The sequence below is a fragment of the Trachemys scripta genome, chromosome 11, assembly GCF_013100865.1.
Source record: "Trachemys scripta elegans isolate TJP31775 chromosome 11, CAS_Tse_1.0, whole genome shotgun sequence".
In the NCBI taxonomy this organism is placed as follows: Eukaryota; Metazoa; Chordata; order Testudines; family Emydidae; genus Trachemys; species Trachemys scripta.
Window position 1 is genome coordinate 10,166,636 of NC_048308.1, and position 16,959 is coordinate 10,183,594.

Genomic DNA, 16,959 nt, shown 5'->3' on the forward strand with positions numbered 1-16,959 from the left:
CACCCCAGCTTGCCACCCCGGGCATGCGCTTGCTGCCTGGCACCACCCCCTGTTTTGATGGATCACAGTCTAAGGTGTCTATCAATCCCTATTGATTATATAGGAAGCCTAGGCACCTAACTTAGCTTTGAGGATATCAGTGTTGTTCCTGTGATTTTCTTGGCACCTAAAAGGTAGGTGCTGTGACACTGAGCATTGCAGTGCCTAAGTCCCTTCATAGATCTTGTCCATAAACCAAAGTTTTCAAAAATAGCTACTGTGTGTTCCTCATTTTGTGGGTGCTGAACTTGAAATCCTGGGAATTGATTTGCAGAAGTGCAAAACAATTTCCTTTCAGGCTTTGATGGATTTCATTTAGATTAGACTCACCCTGTTTCATGCTTCTTTGCTCCCTCTACTGACACTGCAGCAACAGCCACATCACAAACTCTTCCCAGAACTCTGTTTGAACCACTGATGACACTGTTGTACCAGCAAGACAGTGGAAATGAAAATGAAACTTGCTGGCTTCTGCTTTATCACAACTGCAGGTCCAAATCCATATTTTCCTAAAGGAAATAGACCAGCTGGTTAAAAACATATTATTTTCAGGTTTCTAGAAGGCATCACACATTGTAAAAAGACAGAAACAAATGTAAATACTTCCCATTGCACTTCTGATTGCTGGGAACCCATTTTGCCTTTTGTATGTAGCTAGTACATAAGGGCAAATTCTGATACCCTTTCTCCCCATATGTAGGTATCTTATTCCTTGAGTATTCCCACTGGAATCAATGGGGGTACTGAAAGAGTAAGGTACTACTCAATAGGTGAATAAGCACATCAGAATGTGGTCCTTAACAATTACACCTGTGGATCTTTAATCTAATTGAAATTTGCCAATAAGAGCAGAACTAGATTTAAATTGCTAACAAGGGTGGTAATTACAAACCCATATCAGAAACATTATTTCTTTCTCTAGTAGGAATAGTCTAGTGGTTAGCTGGCAAGATGAGGAAGATAGATTCTAGCAATAAGCTAATATTAATTAAAGTTTGCTTATATTTTATTGATTTGTTTTATTGGGTAAGATTTTTACTATCTTTTGACTTATCTCTTGTTTAACCCTGTTTGGATCTTAATTAACTTTTTAAAAAAACTTCTTGTCATCTGAAAAACTATATTTATCACACTAATGAATTCAATGAAAAATATAACTGTTTATGTATGCCTTTTAGTTTGATAATCTATAACTCCTAGATGAATGTTAACATGTATCATATGACTAGAGATTAATTTTGAAATGTGTAATAGGAAATGCTAATCAAGTCTTAATGGTTCTTCTAATCCTATGTAGTCATTTGTTGGGTTTTTGTTGTTGTTTTGTTTTTTCCTGTTGTTTTTATTGTTGTATTGGGTAAGTATAGTGCTATGTAACTCTGTGTTTGTGGATGTATGTATGTTTCAATTTCTCTTAGTGTGTGTCTATATAGTAATGATACAAAGTACTATATTTTATAATAGTGATGCTATAGCATTAGGGTGATTCACTCTAGCAAGGATTTTTTTTTTTTTTAAACTAGTGTCTGTTGTAAGATATGTTGTAGGTGATGTGATATGCTGTGTTGGTTGTTTTTCAAGTTTTTAGTTTAATGCTTGTCTAGGATAATTCTTCTAGTTTTTTATCATCCAGCAGTTTGTTGGTAAATGACTGGCTTCCACAAATTGTATCAACTCTTAACCTGATTTAAAGAGGATTCAAGACTACTAGGAAGGCACTTTTTTCCTTTACGAGGCCTGGTGGAAAATGAAGCTGATCTATCTTAAACTGCATATTAAAGCTTGACCTGCTTATTTCCCAAGAGTTGAGTTTGACTGGCAAACAGTATTTGGAAGTCTTGTTTTGGTTTGTGTAACTAACTAGTTATTAATGTGAAAAACTAATCTCTCTACAGAGAAAGCAGTTAATCACACACAAACTTTAAACGGCAACATTCTGGAGGAGGTTTTCTGACAAGTATAAAGAAAGATACTATGTTACCATAGCCTTACATATAAACTTTTTTTTTTTTTAAATAGAAATCTTTGTTAGATACAAGTCTGGTTTTATGCTGAGAAAGGAGAACATAATCAGCTATTGTGTGTGTCAAGTGTAGATATTAAGTCTTGTTCTCTCTTTCCCCCTCTTAGACTGTAAGGGACTCCCTCCCAGATCTGTTTACAAGTGTTTCTTTCTTGGTTGGAGGGATCCTTGTTATATAATAGGAGGCATTTCCCTATCCCTTTCCTAACCTACGCTCCTTCCCTCCTTTAACTAAAATGGGGGAGATGGGAGTTGCTCACTACTTTAGAACAACTGATGTCAAAAGTCCAACTCTTGTGGCAGCTCACTTTGTCAGTGACCACTGCTGACTCTACCAATTTTGCTTAGAGAGAGGGTGACCAGATGTCCTCTTTTTAAATAGAAAGAGTCCCAAAAACTGGGACTCTTTCTTATATATAGGTGCCTATTACCCCCTGTCCCATTATTTCACAGTTGTTATCTGGTCACGCTACTTAGAGTCATCTCACAACAAGTCTTGTTCTGTCCATTCCCATATACTTGAGAGAGGCAATGGAATGTCTTCGCTGTAGAGTTAACTTGAGTGTTGCCCCGATACAAGCCCATCCCCCCACAAGAATCCTTGAGTGTAATGATGGTGGCTTAAATTGAATTAGCTAGCCCCAGAAGCAGTACAGGCTACAGCTGGAGTTAACCCAACTCATCAGCTGCTAACACAACCGCAGTGCAGCTCAGGTGTTTTCGCAGTTTGGCTGCTCTCACTCAAGCTAGGGTAGTCAAGAGGAGTTGACTCAACGTTGAAGGTGTAGACAGACCTAGCCAGAAGTAGACTTGGATGCCCTGTCTTTTCCTCCCCCACCCTCGGAAGTCCATGAAAGACACAACTTGCTATTATGGTATGCTTGGAGATGGGTGTAACTGTCACTGTAGTTTCCAGCTGTACTATTGCCTTGAACAAATAGCATGATGTTCCATTGTGCTAAATATGAGATAGCAACAAGTAAAATCTCTTCAAAGAGGATTCTTATATTCTAGTCTCTTCAGTGGGATAATGGCTATTAGGAGCTACATCTTGATAAAGGATCTTTGATCATTCAGATTGTTCCTATCTGACATACTTTAATGATACCTGCTCTCTCCCCCTACCCCTTCCAGGTTTCTGGGGTTATGCTCCTGTGCATAGGAGTCTCTGTCCAGATGAAACTCCATGACACTTTCACGGTGGTGAATGAAGCTTCATCTGGTGTCCCTGTGATTATCACCGTTGTTGGTGGTGTGATCGTCTCCGTCTCAGCCTTTGGTGCAATTGCCATACTGAAATCCAATCAGACGATGATCAAAGTGGTAAACAATCTCTAGCTTGATGTCTTGTCTATGTGAGCTCTAGAGTGTAAATTTTAGAGGTTAAAGAAATCTTCCTTAAGCAATAGGGTGGTGGCAGCAATGGCTATATGTTGAGGGTGCCTTGCTGAACCCCACATACTAACTTCTGCACTGTCCACACCTGCCCTCTAACACTGATGCATCTGATGTTGGTTTACAAATCTCTGTAGAGTAAGGTTGTACTATGGGGTAAAGTGAAACAAGCTTTCATCTCAAATGTAACGTGTTTGGGAACTGAATTGCCAGTGCTTATGAGTGTGAAAGGGCTAATTATTGGAGAACAAACATGTATATCCCTCATTCCAATTGCAGGGCTACCCAGATTCTGAGTTTTATATATAAAACTAATACTCCAGTCTCTGATCTGAGTGCAATTACTTTAGTGGGATGGGATAATGACAAAAAGTTAGCTTCTAAAAGGCTGTAGCCAAACCTTTCAAATGTGAGCACTTAAAATGACTTGAGCAGTCTAATTTCCGGCACTAAATGAAAAACTTGATTTTTTTTTTTTTCAAAATTGCTGAGCATGTGCCTCTCCTGTTAACTTCAGTGGGATCTGTGCCTACCAGGCACTTAAATCCCAAATCCATATTTAGGCAAAGCTTCAGCATACTTGAGTTAAATCCTCTTATGTGGGGAAGCTTTTTTTTCCATGCTCTGTGTTGATTCAGATGCTGCAGACCTCTTTTTGCCATTGTTCCTGTAGCACAACTTTCCATTGAAACCAATGTGCAAAACAATCTGACATTCACAAACAACTGAACAACACACACAGTGATCTGTACAGATGTTGATGTTGCCTATTTATTTCAAGGGCTACTTTTGTAGTTAAAAAATCCTGTTGTCCATTACAAATATGAAAAGTACTAGGTTACCTCTTTCCTCCTTGCTCACTCTCTGCAAACTGGGTTTACCATCCTACAGCTCCTTTCCTGCCTGTTCTAGGGTCTCTCTTTCCACTAATCAGGAGCGCTGCCAGCTTTTCTGCTGCGCTAGGCTGAAATACCGCCGCGGTCGCTGCCCCCCAAATTGTAGCACCCTAGGCGACCGCCTAGGTCGCCTAATGGGTTGCGCCGGCCCTGCCACTAATGCCACTAGGAGTTGAGCACATGTCTTAGAAGACAGGACCTTCTAAGTCCCCCAAATCAATAGAAGCAGCAGACCTATAGCTGTAGCCAAATCAGCTTCTGAAATAAACCTTCTTGTTTTGGAAAGAACAAGCCAAATATCAGCTATGTAACTTATAGCTGTTACAAAGTTTTCATGTAACTAGTATTACATGTATCTTAAATTTTTCTTGAAGAGTGTGTCTTAAGTACTAAGCACTGTAACAACTGGATGACCTGGCCAGCATATATAGGTCCTGACGCTAGGAGGAGAGATGCAGAGCCTTTGTGGGTTTGGGCCGTAAATACTCAAACTTCACTTAATCTGAAGGAAATCAGTGTTTGTTTGTGTGTGTGTGTTTTTTTTTTTTATTATATTATTATTTTATTTTAAATGAGCATTCTCTGGGAAATGTGACTTGGAAATATGTGTCCCTGGACTCTATAGCAGATAATGGCATCTAGACGCCTGTGGCTAGTTTGTTAGCAAACTGCTATGTTCTAAATATCTGACCACGCCAATGGGTAACCAAAGTAGCATCTTACTCCAATAAGAATTATAAATTGGCTGACTGCAAAGGAGACTTTGGAATTAAGCAGGAAATAGAACCCCTCCTACTGGGGATGTTTGTAAGGCAGGAAGGAAAGGGAGAGGTTGTAACATTTACATGCATAAAGCCACAAGAATCAAACCCAGACTCATATAATTCCTCCAAAAAATACCTGGTATTTTAGATGTTATCTGCTATTATGGCAGACTATACTGTAGTGCAAGCATCACCAGATTTGATCAGCCATGAGAGAGGAATGCATTAATTATTTCATTTAATTACCATTCTCTGACAGAAGTGAGTGGGAACAACCAAAATCTTCAGTGACCTGTTAGAGTAACTATTCTAAAAACTAAAAATCTACAAAACCATAACCATCCAAATACGTAACTAATACATTTACTACACATTCAGGTTAAGACATACTAGCATGAGATCAACCTTAATCCTCCTGACCCAAGAAACTTACCTCCTTACACTTTATTAATGCAACTACTTCAAAAGATAGGCTTCCTCTGCCAATCTCTAGGGCAGTGACTGATTTGACCAGACCATCTTCTAGTCTCTGCAAAAGCTTGAGTCTTACAGCACCTCTCTGAATTAGATCTAGTTCGGTCCCCACTTCACAGATGGGTAAACTTGTTGCTTTTCTGTCTCAGTGCCACAACAGGAACCTAAGTATGAGAGTGGGTTAAGTGAGACTAATTGGATTCACAAAGCAGCCCAGGAGACGTGCCTGATGGCAAAATAATGTCTTTCCTAGTTAGCTTAATGTGGCTTCTCCTGCTGTCTTGTGTATCTGCATTTAAAGTGAACTCTATTAGTGTCTCTTGGAAGATGTGGCCAAATCCCAACAGCAACTGTATTCTGTCTAAATTTCCACTGCATTTGCACTTGGCTGCAACAGCCTTCACAAAGAACCATGTAAAATAGCACTTTGAAAGGTGCCCAGAATTAACTTCAATGGGAACAGAATTAGGACAGCACTGACAGTTGCTGAAAATGTCATCTGTAGTGTTTTAACAGCACACAGCTGTCCTTGTCTTAGGGATGGCTGCATGTCAGTACAGTAGATTAAGTGATAGAGGGCCAAATCTTGAGGACTTGATTCAAGCAAACTCCCATCACCTTCAGAATAGCTCAACTTCTGATGTGTTTAGGATCCTTTGAGGGTGCAAGTTGCCATGAAACCATAGAAATATAAGACTGGATGGGATCTTGGAAGTCATTTGGTCCACCTACTTTCCCTCCCTGTGCTCTTCCTGCTCTTCCCCCAGGCAGCACCAAGCATACCTAGACCATCCCTGACAAATGTTTGCCTAACCTGTTTTGAAAAACCTCCTCTGATGGGGATTCCACAACCTTCCTTGGCAGCCTATTCCAGAACTTAACTACCTGTACAGTTAGAAAGGTTTTCCCTAATATCTAAGGTAAATCTCTCTTGCCACAGATTATGCCCATTACTACTACTTCAGTGGACATGGAGAACAATTGAACACAGTCCTTTGGATAAGTTTTCAAATATATTAAGAGCTGTTATAAGGTCCATGCTTGGTCTCCTTTTCTCAAGACAAAACATACCCAGTTTTATTTCACCTTTCCTCATAGGTCAGGTTTTCAAAACCTTTTATCATTTTTGTTGCTCTCCTCTGGACTCTCCAATTTGTTCACCTCTATCTTAAAGCATGGTGCCCAAAACTGGACAGTTGAGGCCTTACTGGTGCCAAGTAGAGCAGAACAATAACCTCCAATGTCTGTTTTATGACACTCCTGTTAATACAGCCCAGAATATTAGCCTTTTTTGCAATTGCATATCACTTGTTCACTTGTATTCTGTAAAGCCCAGATCCTTTTCTGCAGTACTCTTGCCTAGCTAATTATTCCCCATTTTGTGGTTGTGCTGTTTGTTTTCTCCTTCCTACGTGTTGTACTTTGCACTTGACTATATATTGATTCTCCAAATTGTCGAGGTCACTTTGAATTCTAATCCTGTCCTCCAAAGTGCTTACCCCTGCCTCCTCAAACTTGGTGTCCTCTGCAAATCTTCAGCATACTCTCCACTCCATTATCAGTCCTTAATGAAAATATTAAACAGTACTGGACCCAGAATGGGACTCCACTTGATCCGTCCTTCTAATCTGACAGACAACCATTGATCACTACCGAGTATGGCTTTTCAACTAGTTGTTCACTCACCTTATAGTCATTTCATTTGGACCATATTTCCCTAGTTTTCTTAGGAGTGTCATGTGGGACTCTGTCAAAAGCTTTATTAAGATCCAGATAAATCCAATCTACAGCTTTCCCCTATCCATTAGGCCAGTAACCCTGTCAAAGAAGGAAATTAGGCCAGTTTGGCATGATTTGTTTTTGAAAAATCCCTGTTGGCTTTTCCTCTACAATTCTACTATCCTCTAGGTGCTCGCAAATTTTTGGGTTTAATAACTTGTTCCAGTATCTTTCCAGATATGGAAGTTAATCTGACTAGTCTAATTCCCCAAGTCTTCTCTGTTCCCCTCTTTAAAGATAGGTACTATGTTTCCCCTTCTCCAGTCCTCTGAGACCTCACCCATCCTCAATACATTGTCAAAGATAATCGCTAATGGTTCTGAGATTGCTTTAGCTAGTTCCTTAAGAATCCTTGGGTGAAGCCCTGCCAAGTTGAATACATCTATCCTACCTAAATAGTCTTTACCCTATTTTCTTCATATTGGGCTTGGTCCTTCTCCTTTTTAGTGAAGACTGAACACATACAGTGCAGTCCTCTAAGGCCACCTAGTAACTTAAAATATTGCCTGTCATATCCCACAAAACTTAATGGCAGTTGAGACAGAAATCTGACTGTAGACAATTACACACTCCCCAGAATATTTGCTGAGTTGCACTAACTAGAGCAGCTCTTAACAATTATGGGCTGACACAATCTTTCTGCATGTGTTCAAGCACCCTCAACCTGGCTACTCGTGACTCTGACTGACTGACTGACATCTTATTTTTTTTGTCATCCTCTATTACTGCCAGAAGTGACTTGGCCATAATGGATGAACAGTGCACTGGCCCCTTAGGCTTACATTTCCCATGGCAGATCTTCCAATTTTTATATACATTTAAAATTGAACTATGGGACGATGTGAAAAATAAAACCAAAGTAAAGGTGCCAGAGCCTCTTGATATAGTATACGTAACACTGACTAGTGATGTGTTTGGTTGGCTTAATCTAAAACAAGAGTGCACTAACTGTGCATTGTGGGAAGATGAATGTTACCTGAAATTACTGTTGTTAGTTCACAGGCATGCTGCTGATTATCTTCTTGATTGAAATCCTAGTTGGCATCTCTGCCTATGCTTACAGAGGGAAGGTAGGTGTGTGGAAACTTAAAGTATGTGTAGTGCTAATAAATGCCATGCTTTCTTAATGTGAGAGGTTTCAAGTACAAGTTTCTTTCCAGGAACCCTCGCTGGCATCACACATTTCTTTGCTTAAAGTGTATTTATGGTTAAGAAGTTCCTCTATAAAAAGCCACACTAATTGCTCAACAAAACTCTAACTTGCTCAGTTGAGTGACTCTACTTGTTAGCACTGAATTTTACTCCATACAGCAACATTACTATAGTTTAATTCCAAATGTAGAATATCTGTTACTAGAGATCCATGAAATCACAGCTACACTTCTGGATTCTAGGTTGCATTTTATTGGGGCAGATGGACTGTCAACTGAGCAGATTTGCTCAGTTGGCGATGGAGCAGCAACCTATGGAACCACAAGTCTCTCTTTTAAAATATAACCACGTGCTGAAGTATCTACCTGAAAGCTTTGCATATGAGGTTGATGCTTCTGAACCAGTAGCCACCATTGCTACCAGGGAAGTAGGGACTCAAAGAATTAGCATAATAACTTGCAGGACAGCTCCACAGATTTCTCCGACAAAGCTTCGTAGTTAAAATTGGCCTGAAAACCTAGTTGGGTTGGGTGGCAGCATGCTAGACTGCCAGTAATTGGTGTTCGCATAGGTTGCAGGTGGGAGAGTGGAGATGGGTAGACCTAGAACTTCATGCCTTGGCCCATTGGAAGCTATAAAACAGCTTGACGAAAAACCTCTCTCTAAAGGGAGGTCAAAGGGAGCACTGGTACTCAAGGTAACCAAATACTATGACTATAGCATGCAGTTGGCTCTCTACTGAGTGGGGCAGGAGGGAAATGAGCAAATGCAAAGGTGTAGAAATAGACATATACAAAGCAATAATCCTATATTGGCAGAATTCTAATTCTTTCCTAAAAACTCAACTAGGTTTTCCTTATGGGTGGAAGCGAGGGTGATCTTAACATCTGATCTCCAGTATTAACTAGAATTGGTATTCCCTAGAGTTATATTGATGATCTGAAACTAATGGTAAAGATGTTTAGGTCGCATCTTCTGCCAAAAAAAATTTTACACTTAGTTTAACATCATAATTGTAAGTCCCAAATCACCACTGCTATTTCTAAATGCAAAATAGAATCTGGGAGAAGGCAGTATGAAAAAATATATATTTTGGCTGTATTAGTGCAGCAGTCAAGTTGCCAAAACTCATTACGGGCTTGAGCAAAACCAGAAGCCTTAAAAGGAACAATGCTCCCATATCTAAATCTGGCTGGAAATGTTTTCAAACTGCATAAACCACATAATGTTAACTGTAACACTGATGGCTACTATTCTTCCAGTAGCTTAAGAATTGTCCTAGTTAGGGAAATGACAATGCTCAATAGCATCTCTGAACCAGAGCTTGGAGGTGCTCAATGAACCAACAGCTGAGAATGGGGTGCAAAGAGACTAGTCCACAGAAGGCCTCGCTACTAGCAGAAATTGAATCTGTGCTACATAATGGTCCAAAATGCATATAATGGTCTCTGCCATAACTAATGTCTTGTGTAGAGCAATAACAAGCATTTAAGGGTAGAGGGGTGTGTGTGTGTGTGTATATACATACTTAAATAACTTATTTAATAAAATTTCTCCAGTGTGTGTGTATATACACACACACACTGGAGAAATTTTATTAAATAAGTTATTTTTTGGCTTGGGACTTGCACTTAAATATGGCTAACAGCCAGACATCCCTGTCTCTGCATTAATAGTTCAGTTTAATGTCCTTGAAATTTGAATGTGAAAGGTTCCAAATGCAAATATTGTGTTTGATACAAGGTCTCCTAGTGAGTTTTCAAAGATCACTTATTCTTTAATACCCCTTCTAGTTAATGTTGCTATTTTTGTGGTGAAAACACATTGCCAGAAATAGCACCCTATGTGGGTCCAGTACTTCCATGATTCTCTGGAGGAGAATGCAGTGTGCAAGAACTAGTCCACAATTACATATCCTCTGTATGCATACATAACCAATTCTACTTTACTTACAGCTGCATGACAACCTATTGAGAAGCTTCCTGAAGACTCTTGACAAATATAACAGAGAATCCCAAGTAACCAAAGGAGTAGACCACCTACAGGAGAAGGTAAGTGATCTCTCCTATGCTACAATGAATAGAGGAATTCACTATAACTCTGTTTGTATTGTATTCCTTTGAGGGCACATAAAAATGGAGTCTGTCACTTCTGAGGGGGTCTCCATCTTTCTCTTAACCTAAACTCCAAAAATTTGCTCTGCTTACCCCTTTCATAAGAGACCTATATCTTGCTTTGGTTAGTCTGTTAATGAAATGTAAGTATAGAATCTGCTTCTGCTCAAACTATGAAGTGATCCTACTTGTTTTATTCAGCTTCTTGGGGCTGGTACAACTGCATTAGAAACGTGTAATCGAACTGTAATAAAAGAATGAGGTAGGAGAGTTCTTTTCCCACAGGAGATAACAAAGCAAAATGACTTGACTGACTGAAATCATATTTAAAAAGAATGCTCTTCATATCTAGAACATGTCTAATTTTGGTTAAATAAGAATAGACTTGCAGGCTAGAGGCACTCTTAACCTTGCTTCCTCCAGAAGGGTTAGAAAACAAGCCTAGGCTTGAGGTTTAACAAACTGAACTAATGTGTGTTCAAACCAATAGCATATGAAATCTAACATCTTTGCCTCATGTTGGCAAGAATCTGAACTCTCTCATGAATGATGATCAATTATAACTGCAATAACCTATGGAGCTCTCTAAATGAAGATCTAGTCAAAAGAAACATGCTAAAATTTGTTAGGTTATTTTGCAATGAATAATTCAACCAGGCATAAAAAGGGCATTCCCCAAAGCTAAAAACTCAAAGGGGAGGCAAGCAATGGCTTCTAACAAACTCTTTGAATAAGTCTCACTTAACAACGTGACCAGGTCTATGTGTGCTAGAACTGGGAGGCAGGCCACTTACATGGATCAGCTGGAAGGTAACTTGGCATCCTAGGACTGTCTGCTGCTATTGTAATAATCTGAACAGCTTTGGGAGTCCTCCTAAGAGAGCTCTGCTTTAGGCTCCGGGTGCTACAAAAATCACTGTAGAAGAAATATTTTTGCTTAAAATTCCACAATTTCACTTATTTAAACTGTTGTTCATTTCAGTTCCAATGCTGTGGTGCTCAGAATTACACTGACTGGTTCAATACTACATTTGGATCTCTCAATTCAGCTGTTCCAAATAGCTGCTGCAAGATTATAACGAAAAGTTGTGGCATGAATCTAAGCAACGATGCAGCTAACATTAACCAACAGGTATCTTAACTACTATTCCTAAGCTCTAGCAACCAGTTCTCTTACTAGGTAGCATGTGATGCCAACCTGTCAGAGTGCTCCTGTAGCCTTCATTGGGGAGACTTTAAATTACTAAAACTATGGTCTACAGCCTCTGTCTATGCAACTGGCTGTTTCAGAAGAACCGGTAAGCATTCTTTTAGAACAAACCTGTCTAAGGCATCTGTATACCCTCATTACTGTAGTACCTCTCAATCTTAATATAGTTATCTTCTGTTCACTTCTGTGAAGTAGGGAATTACCACTATCTCCATTTAACAGATTTGGAGGAGGGAGAGACTGCAGCACAGAGAAAGTAACTTATAAAAAAAATATACGGAGATATACCTGTATCATAGAATTAGAAGGGACCCCGAAAGGTCATCGAGTCCAGCCCCCTGCCTTCACTAGCAGGACCAAGTACTGATTTTGCCCCAGATCCCTAAGTGCCCCCCCTCAAGGATTGAACTCACAACCCTGGGTTTAGCAGGCCAATGCTCAAACCACTGAGCTCAAGACCACACAGGAAATCTGTGGCAGGGGCCAGGGAATTGAATCCAGACCTCCCAAGTCCCAATCTAGCACCCTAAGCACAGAACAGTCTTCCCCCTTCTTTAAAGAGAGAAAGGTCCAGAAGTATATATCCGTGGCTGAAAGTGCAAGAGGTGAACTTGTCTAAAAAGGCGACAAGATAACATTTGTTCTCTTAGTACCAATATAATGATAAAAGTAGAATAAAAATAACATTTAGGCTTTCTGTTCCTGTTAAGTTCAGACAGAATTGCTCAAGTAACCTTATTAGAGGTTGAGGGATCCATGTTATTAGTGAAATGACTGATGCTCATTTGCCCCCCTCATCCAGCCTTCTATAGGGGAGGTATAGTATCTTGCTTCACAACTAAACTGAACATCAGAATTTCTAAATCTAGCCAAAGAATACCAAAGAAATTCTTCATGCCAAATATATCCCTCACTTTTCAGCACTAGCCTATCTTAGAAGGCTGAAATATGCATGGAGGAACATAAGAACGGCCGTACCGGGTCAGACCAAAGGTCCATCTAGCCCAGTATCTTGTCTACTGACAGTGGCCAATGCCAGGTACTCCAGAGGGAGTGGATCAACAGGCAATGATCAAGTGATCTCTCTCTGACAAACAGAGGCTAGGGACACCATTCCTTACCCATCCTGGCTAATAGCCATTAAGTAGGGTGACCAGATGTCCCGATTTTATAGGGACAGTCCTGATATTTGGGGATTTTTTTATATATGGGCTCCTATTACCCCCCACCCCTATCCTGATTTTTCACATTTGCTATCTGGTCACCCTACCATTAAGGGACTTAACCACCATAAAGCCAGCATGATGCAATTTGAAGCAGCTAACAGAGAACAATCAGCAAAATCACTTGTGTGCCGAGTGGGCTGGGAAAGCTTTGCTGGATTGCAATGGCATTTGGTTCTGCCTACTGTAATGCTTGAATATACTGGTGAACTACTTATAATTAAAGCTACCCTTAACTGAGTCAGTTGGACCTTTTTCTAATTTGGCATCATCTTGTCTTCTCCACTATCTCTTTGACTAGGTAGTTATAAAAACTGCATGGTGGAAGGAAACGCATAGTTATGGAAAAACTATTTTCAGTAGAGGCCACCAGTCTCTCAAAATCCCTATTCCTCCTCCTATGTCTGAAGTTCTTTTGCTACCCATTGCTTGTACTTTGGCATTTGCCCGTGCTTAGAGTCCACCCATCTTGCATGTCTGTTCATGCTACTGTTTCTGTTTTGCTAATCCAAACATGGGCTTTTGGCTGTAGGACCTTAAGCACCACAAAGATCACCCTCTGACTCTTTTTCTTCCCCACTCCACCCCCTAGCTTTGAGACTTTCTTTCCTAACTATGCAATAATTCTCACCTTAACCATTATGTTGTTCCTTGAACAGTAGTACATTCTCAGCCATAAGAATTTATATGTTTGAAATTGCAGCCTTATTAATTACTGTGTTAATTTTTGTCTCTTGCAAGCCAGCTTTTCTTTGATAAATATCTTTAACAAAACTTGATCAGCTACAATTGCAACAAAGTTTGGGTTATCTCTTATGGATGGTACAATTTGGCTGCTGTACCCATTGTAATAGATCTTTCAAAAAGGGGTACCATATTTATATGCAGTTCACTTTTTACTCTTATAGGTACTGGATATTCCAATGTACGTGCCAGATGCAGTAATTAGCAAACATTTTTCTCCCCCCTTCTTCCCCCCCCCCCCCACTAGGGATGCATTCAAAAGCTAAAGAAGTGGGCTGAAGAACATATTGCTCTTATTGGAGGGGTTTGCATAAGTGTTGGATTTGCACAGGTAAACATTGTGTAGTGCCTGTCTTGTGTTCAAACTGCAGGTGGTGGTCCTCATGCAAATGAAACATGGGAAGAAGTACAAGGTTCAATATCTGAAATACTGAGATGGAAGAAACTAAATAGATTTAAATTAGCATGTAAATCACTGGATAGTAAATGATTTAACCCTGTGAAAGAAGCAACTCTCTTAAACTTGGTCCACTACACCCTTGCTTTGTGATTATGGACTAAGAGAGTCATATTTTGACTAATGTGTGAAGGGCAGCAGTGCACTAGACAGCATGCACTAGACAACTTTGATTTAGCTGGTGTTGTCCCTGTTTTGAGCAGGGGGTTGGACTAGATGACCTCCTGGGGTCTTTTCCAACCCTAATCTTCTATGATGCTATGTTAAATCTGCACAAATGTTCTAAGCATCAGTGCTATGGCAAAAAAGGATTTTTAGCTCAAGTAGTATTAGTGGATCCTGTCTGCAGTAAGATGGTATTTTCCTAACAAAGGATCCATTAAAATGTATGGGTAAACTGTTTAAAAACTACTTTTAAACACTAGGAAGGTTAAGCTTAATTTTTTTTTTCCTTCTCCCCCTCAGTTACTTGGGATCTTATTTAGCTACATGCTACTGAGACTACTTAATGAAGATTATGTGAACTTGTGAGTCTTCAGAATGATTGTGCAACTTAATATATTAATTTTGAGTTTCCTTACTTGCGGCTTTTGATCCTACTATGCTTAAAAAGCTAGGCTGCATAAATTAAAATTGAACAATTAAAAGAATTACCTGTCTCATGAGATGCCATGGATATCTGTTACAGTGCTAGCTTTCATGGTAGGAGGTGGTGGGTATCAACTGTAGAAGCTCAAAGTTCAATTGCCTTTACAAAATTAGAATGAAAGGGTGGACAATTACCTGTCTTGTTCAGGAAAAACTTGTTGGTATTATAGCACATACGGGTAAAAGACATGCCTAACTGAGGGCTATTTCAATTTCTGTTACTCAAGTTATACTAGCTGTCCACAACTTCTTTATAAAACAGTAGAAGTCCAAAACAGACTGAGAGAAGAATTTTTTTTTGTTGATTTGGTGTTAGGAGGCCTGTGCATACTCTTTGCACACACACAAACCAAACCAAAACCATTCCCTGAGGATTGCTGCAGTGATAGTCTTGCCATGTACTAATACATGTGAAGGAGGGAATTAAATTTAACTGCATGTGATTTGTCTAATACTAATGTATCACATAGTCAACTCTCCTCCGCTGCATATAACAATGAACAGTGGTGCCCTCAAAGTGAGGGGGAGACACTTTGGCAGCTTGGCCATCAGAGCTTCTTTCTGCAATCCACAGGTACCATTGTCTCCCTTCAAAAATGCTACATCTACCTTAGTTGAATTGGGATACCTTGAATTGGGATATCAAATTGAGTAGTCTACCTTCTATGGGCAAAATAAAAGTATTTACTTACAGTATCCTATCTAAAACTATGTTAACAATGACAATCTAGAAACCTCCAGCCAGTGAATCGCAGCATGTTTTATCACCTGTTTGCAAAGTGTTAAGACCTATTTTGAGGAAATTCACTTTCCAACCATACATTTTTGCAAAAATGTATTGACCCATTCAACCTTTATAAAACCTGGAATATTGGAGGGGGTGGGTGGGTGTGTGTGAGAGAGAAATACTTACTCTAGTAAGTCAGTAGGAGGAAAATGCTACATTTTGTTTTATATTCTCAACAGTTCCCAAACTTCCCATACCACTTTGTGCACTTCATAAGCAGTTAAATTGCTTGTAAATAGAATTTCTTGTGCTTGCTCTTCTGCCATCTGCCTTACTTTGAAATCTGAGTATGAACAATGTCTTGGAGGAATAAGAAGGCCAGGCCAAGTCTTAAAAGCATTCTGATTCACTGAAGTCACTATTTAGTCTAACTTAATTTTTCTTAAGTGGGAATGCCAATTGGCATCTCCTAGTCACTTTCTGCCATCTCATGCCTTAATTACCAATCTGTTGTAATAACTTAAATAATCAAATCTCTATAAAACTATGTAGCATAACTTAGAAAATGTCTCAGTTGTGGAATGTGCCTTTTCATAAGCTTACAGAATAACTCTTCAAAGTTGAAACTGGTGTGAATTTTGACTGTTAATCTCACTTTTGACTATTCCCCCCCCCCCCCAATGTAGGGACCATATCAAACTATCACTCCCTTGTCTAAATCGTACCTAGAAAAGAATGCCTTCCAAAACTACTACTCTGTAGTCAGGTGAGAGAGCAGCAACAGCCAGGACACATACCAGCTCCTAGAAAACTAGACACACCTTTTGAAAAGACAGAGTAATGCCTTGAGCCCCTACTAGAGATCAGGACCTAATCATACTGACACTTCGTGTTGTGAAGAGCTTACTTAAGCAGTCAAGGCAGGGAAGGGAGATAACACAAGCAAAGGGATGTTTTTAATTGTGGCATTGATGCAACATTTGCAAACATTCTAATATGGCTGCATTCTGTAGACCAAATGTAGAATATCAGCCTTATTAAAGCAAGGAGCTCAAATAAATAATTCTTATGACATTTCTTAACATAAGCAATAGCTAGTAATAAGGAATTGAGCATAGCCTCATTGCACAATGCAGGTGGTAGGAAGCTAGGAACTATTTCTTAATCTGCCTTGCACGAGGCCCTCCAGTGCTTCACCCATTATTCCATGCTCCTGAGGAGGGAAGAAAGCAAATACCTATAAATAAACTTTGTTGATATCACTTCTGCATGGAAATCATGTGGCTGTGCAAGCTTATTGAAAAGGGACACAAC

General features: G+C 39.6%; 1 protein-coding gene across 1 annotated transcript; it reads left to right on the plus strand.

The window, feature by feature from the left end:
- The first annotated feature begins 990 nt into the window (after positions 1 to 990).
- LOC117884951 (tetraspanin-7-like) lies at positions 991 to 14,821 on the plus strand. The gene is made up of 6 exons (XM_034786001.1): positions 991 to 1,065; positions 3,197 to 3,385; positions 8,366 to 8,440; positions 10,478 to 10,573; positions 11,619 to 11,768; positions 14,736 to 14,821. Exons 1-6 carry the CDS (start codon positions 991 to 993, stop codon positions 14,799 to 14,801), a joined length of 651 nt encoding a protein of 216 aa, XP_034641892.1. The 3' UTR covers positions 14,802 to 14,821.
- Positions 14,822 to 16,959: the final 2,138 nt, after the last annotated feature.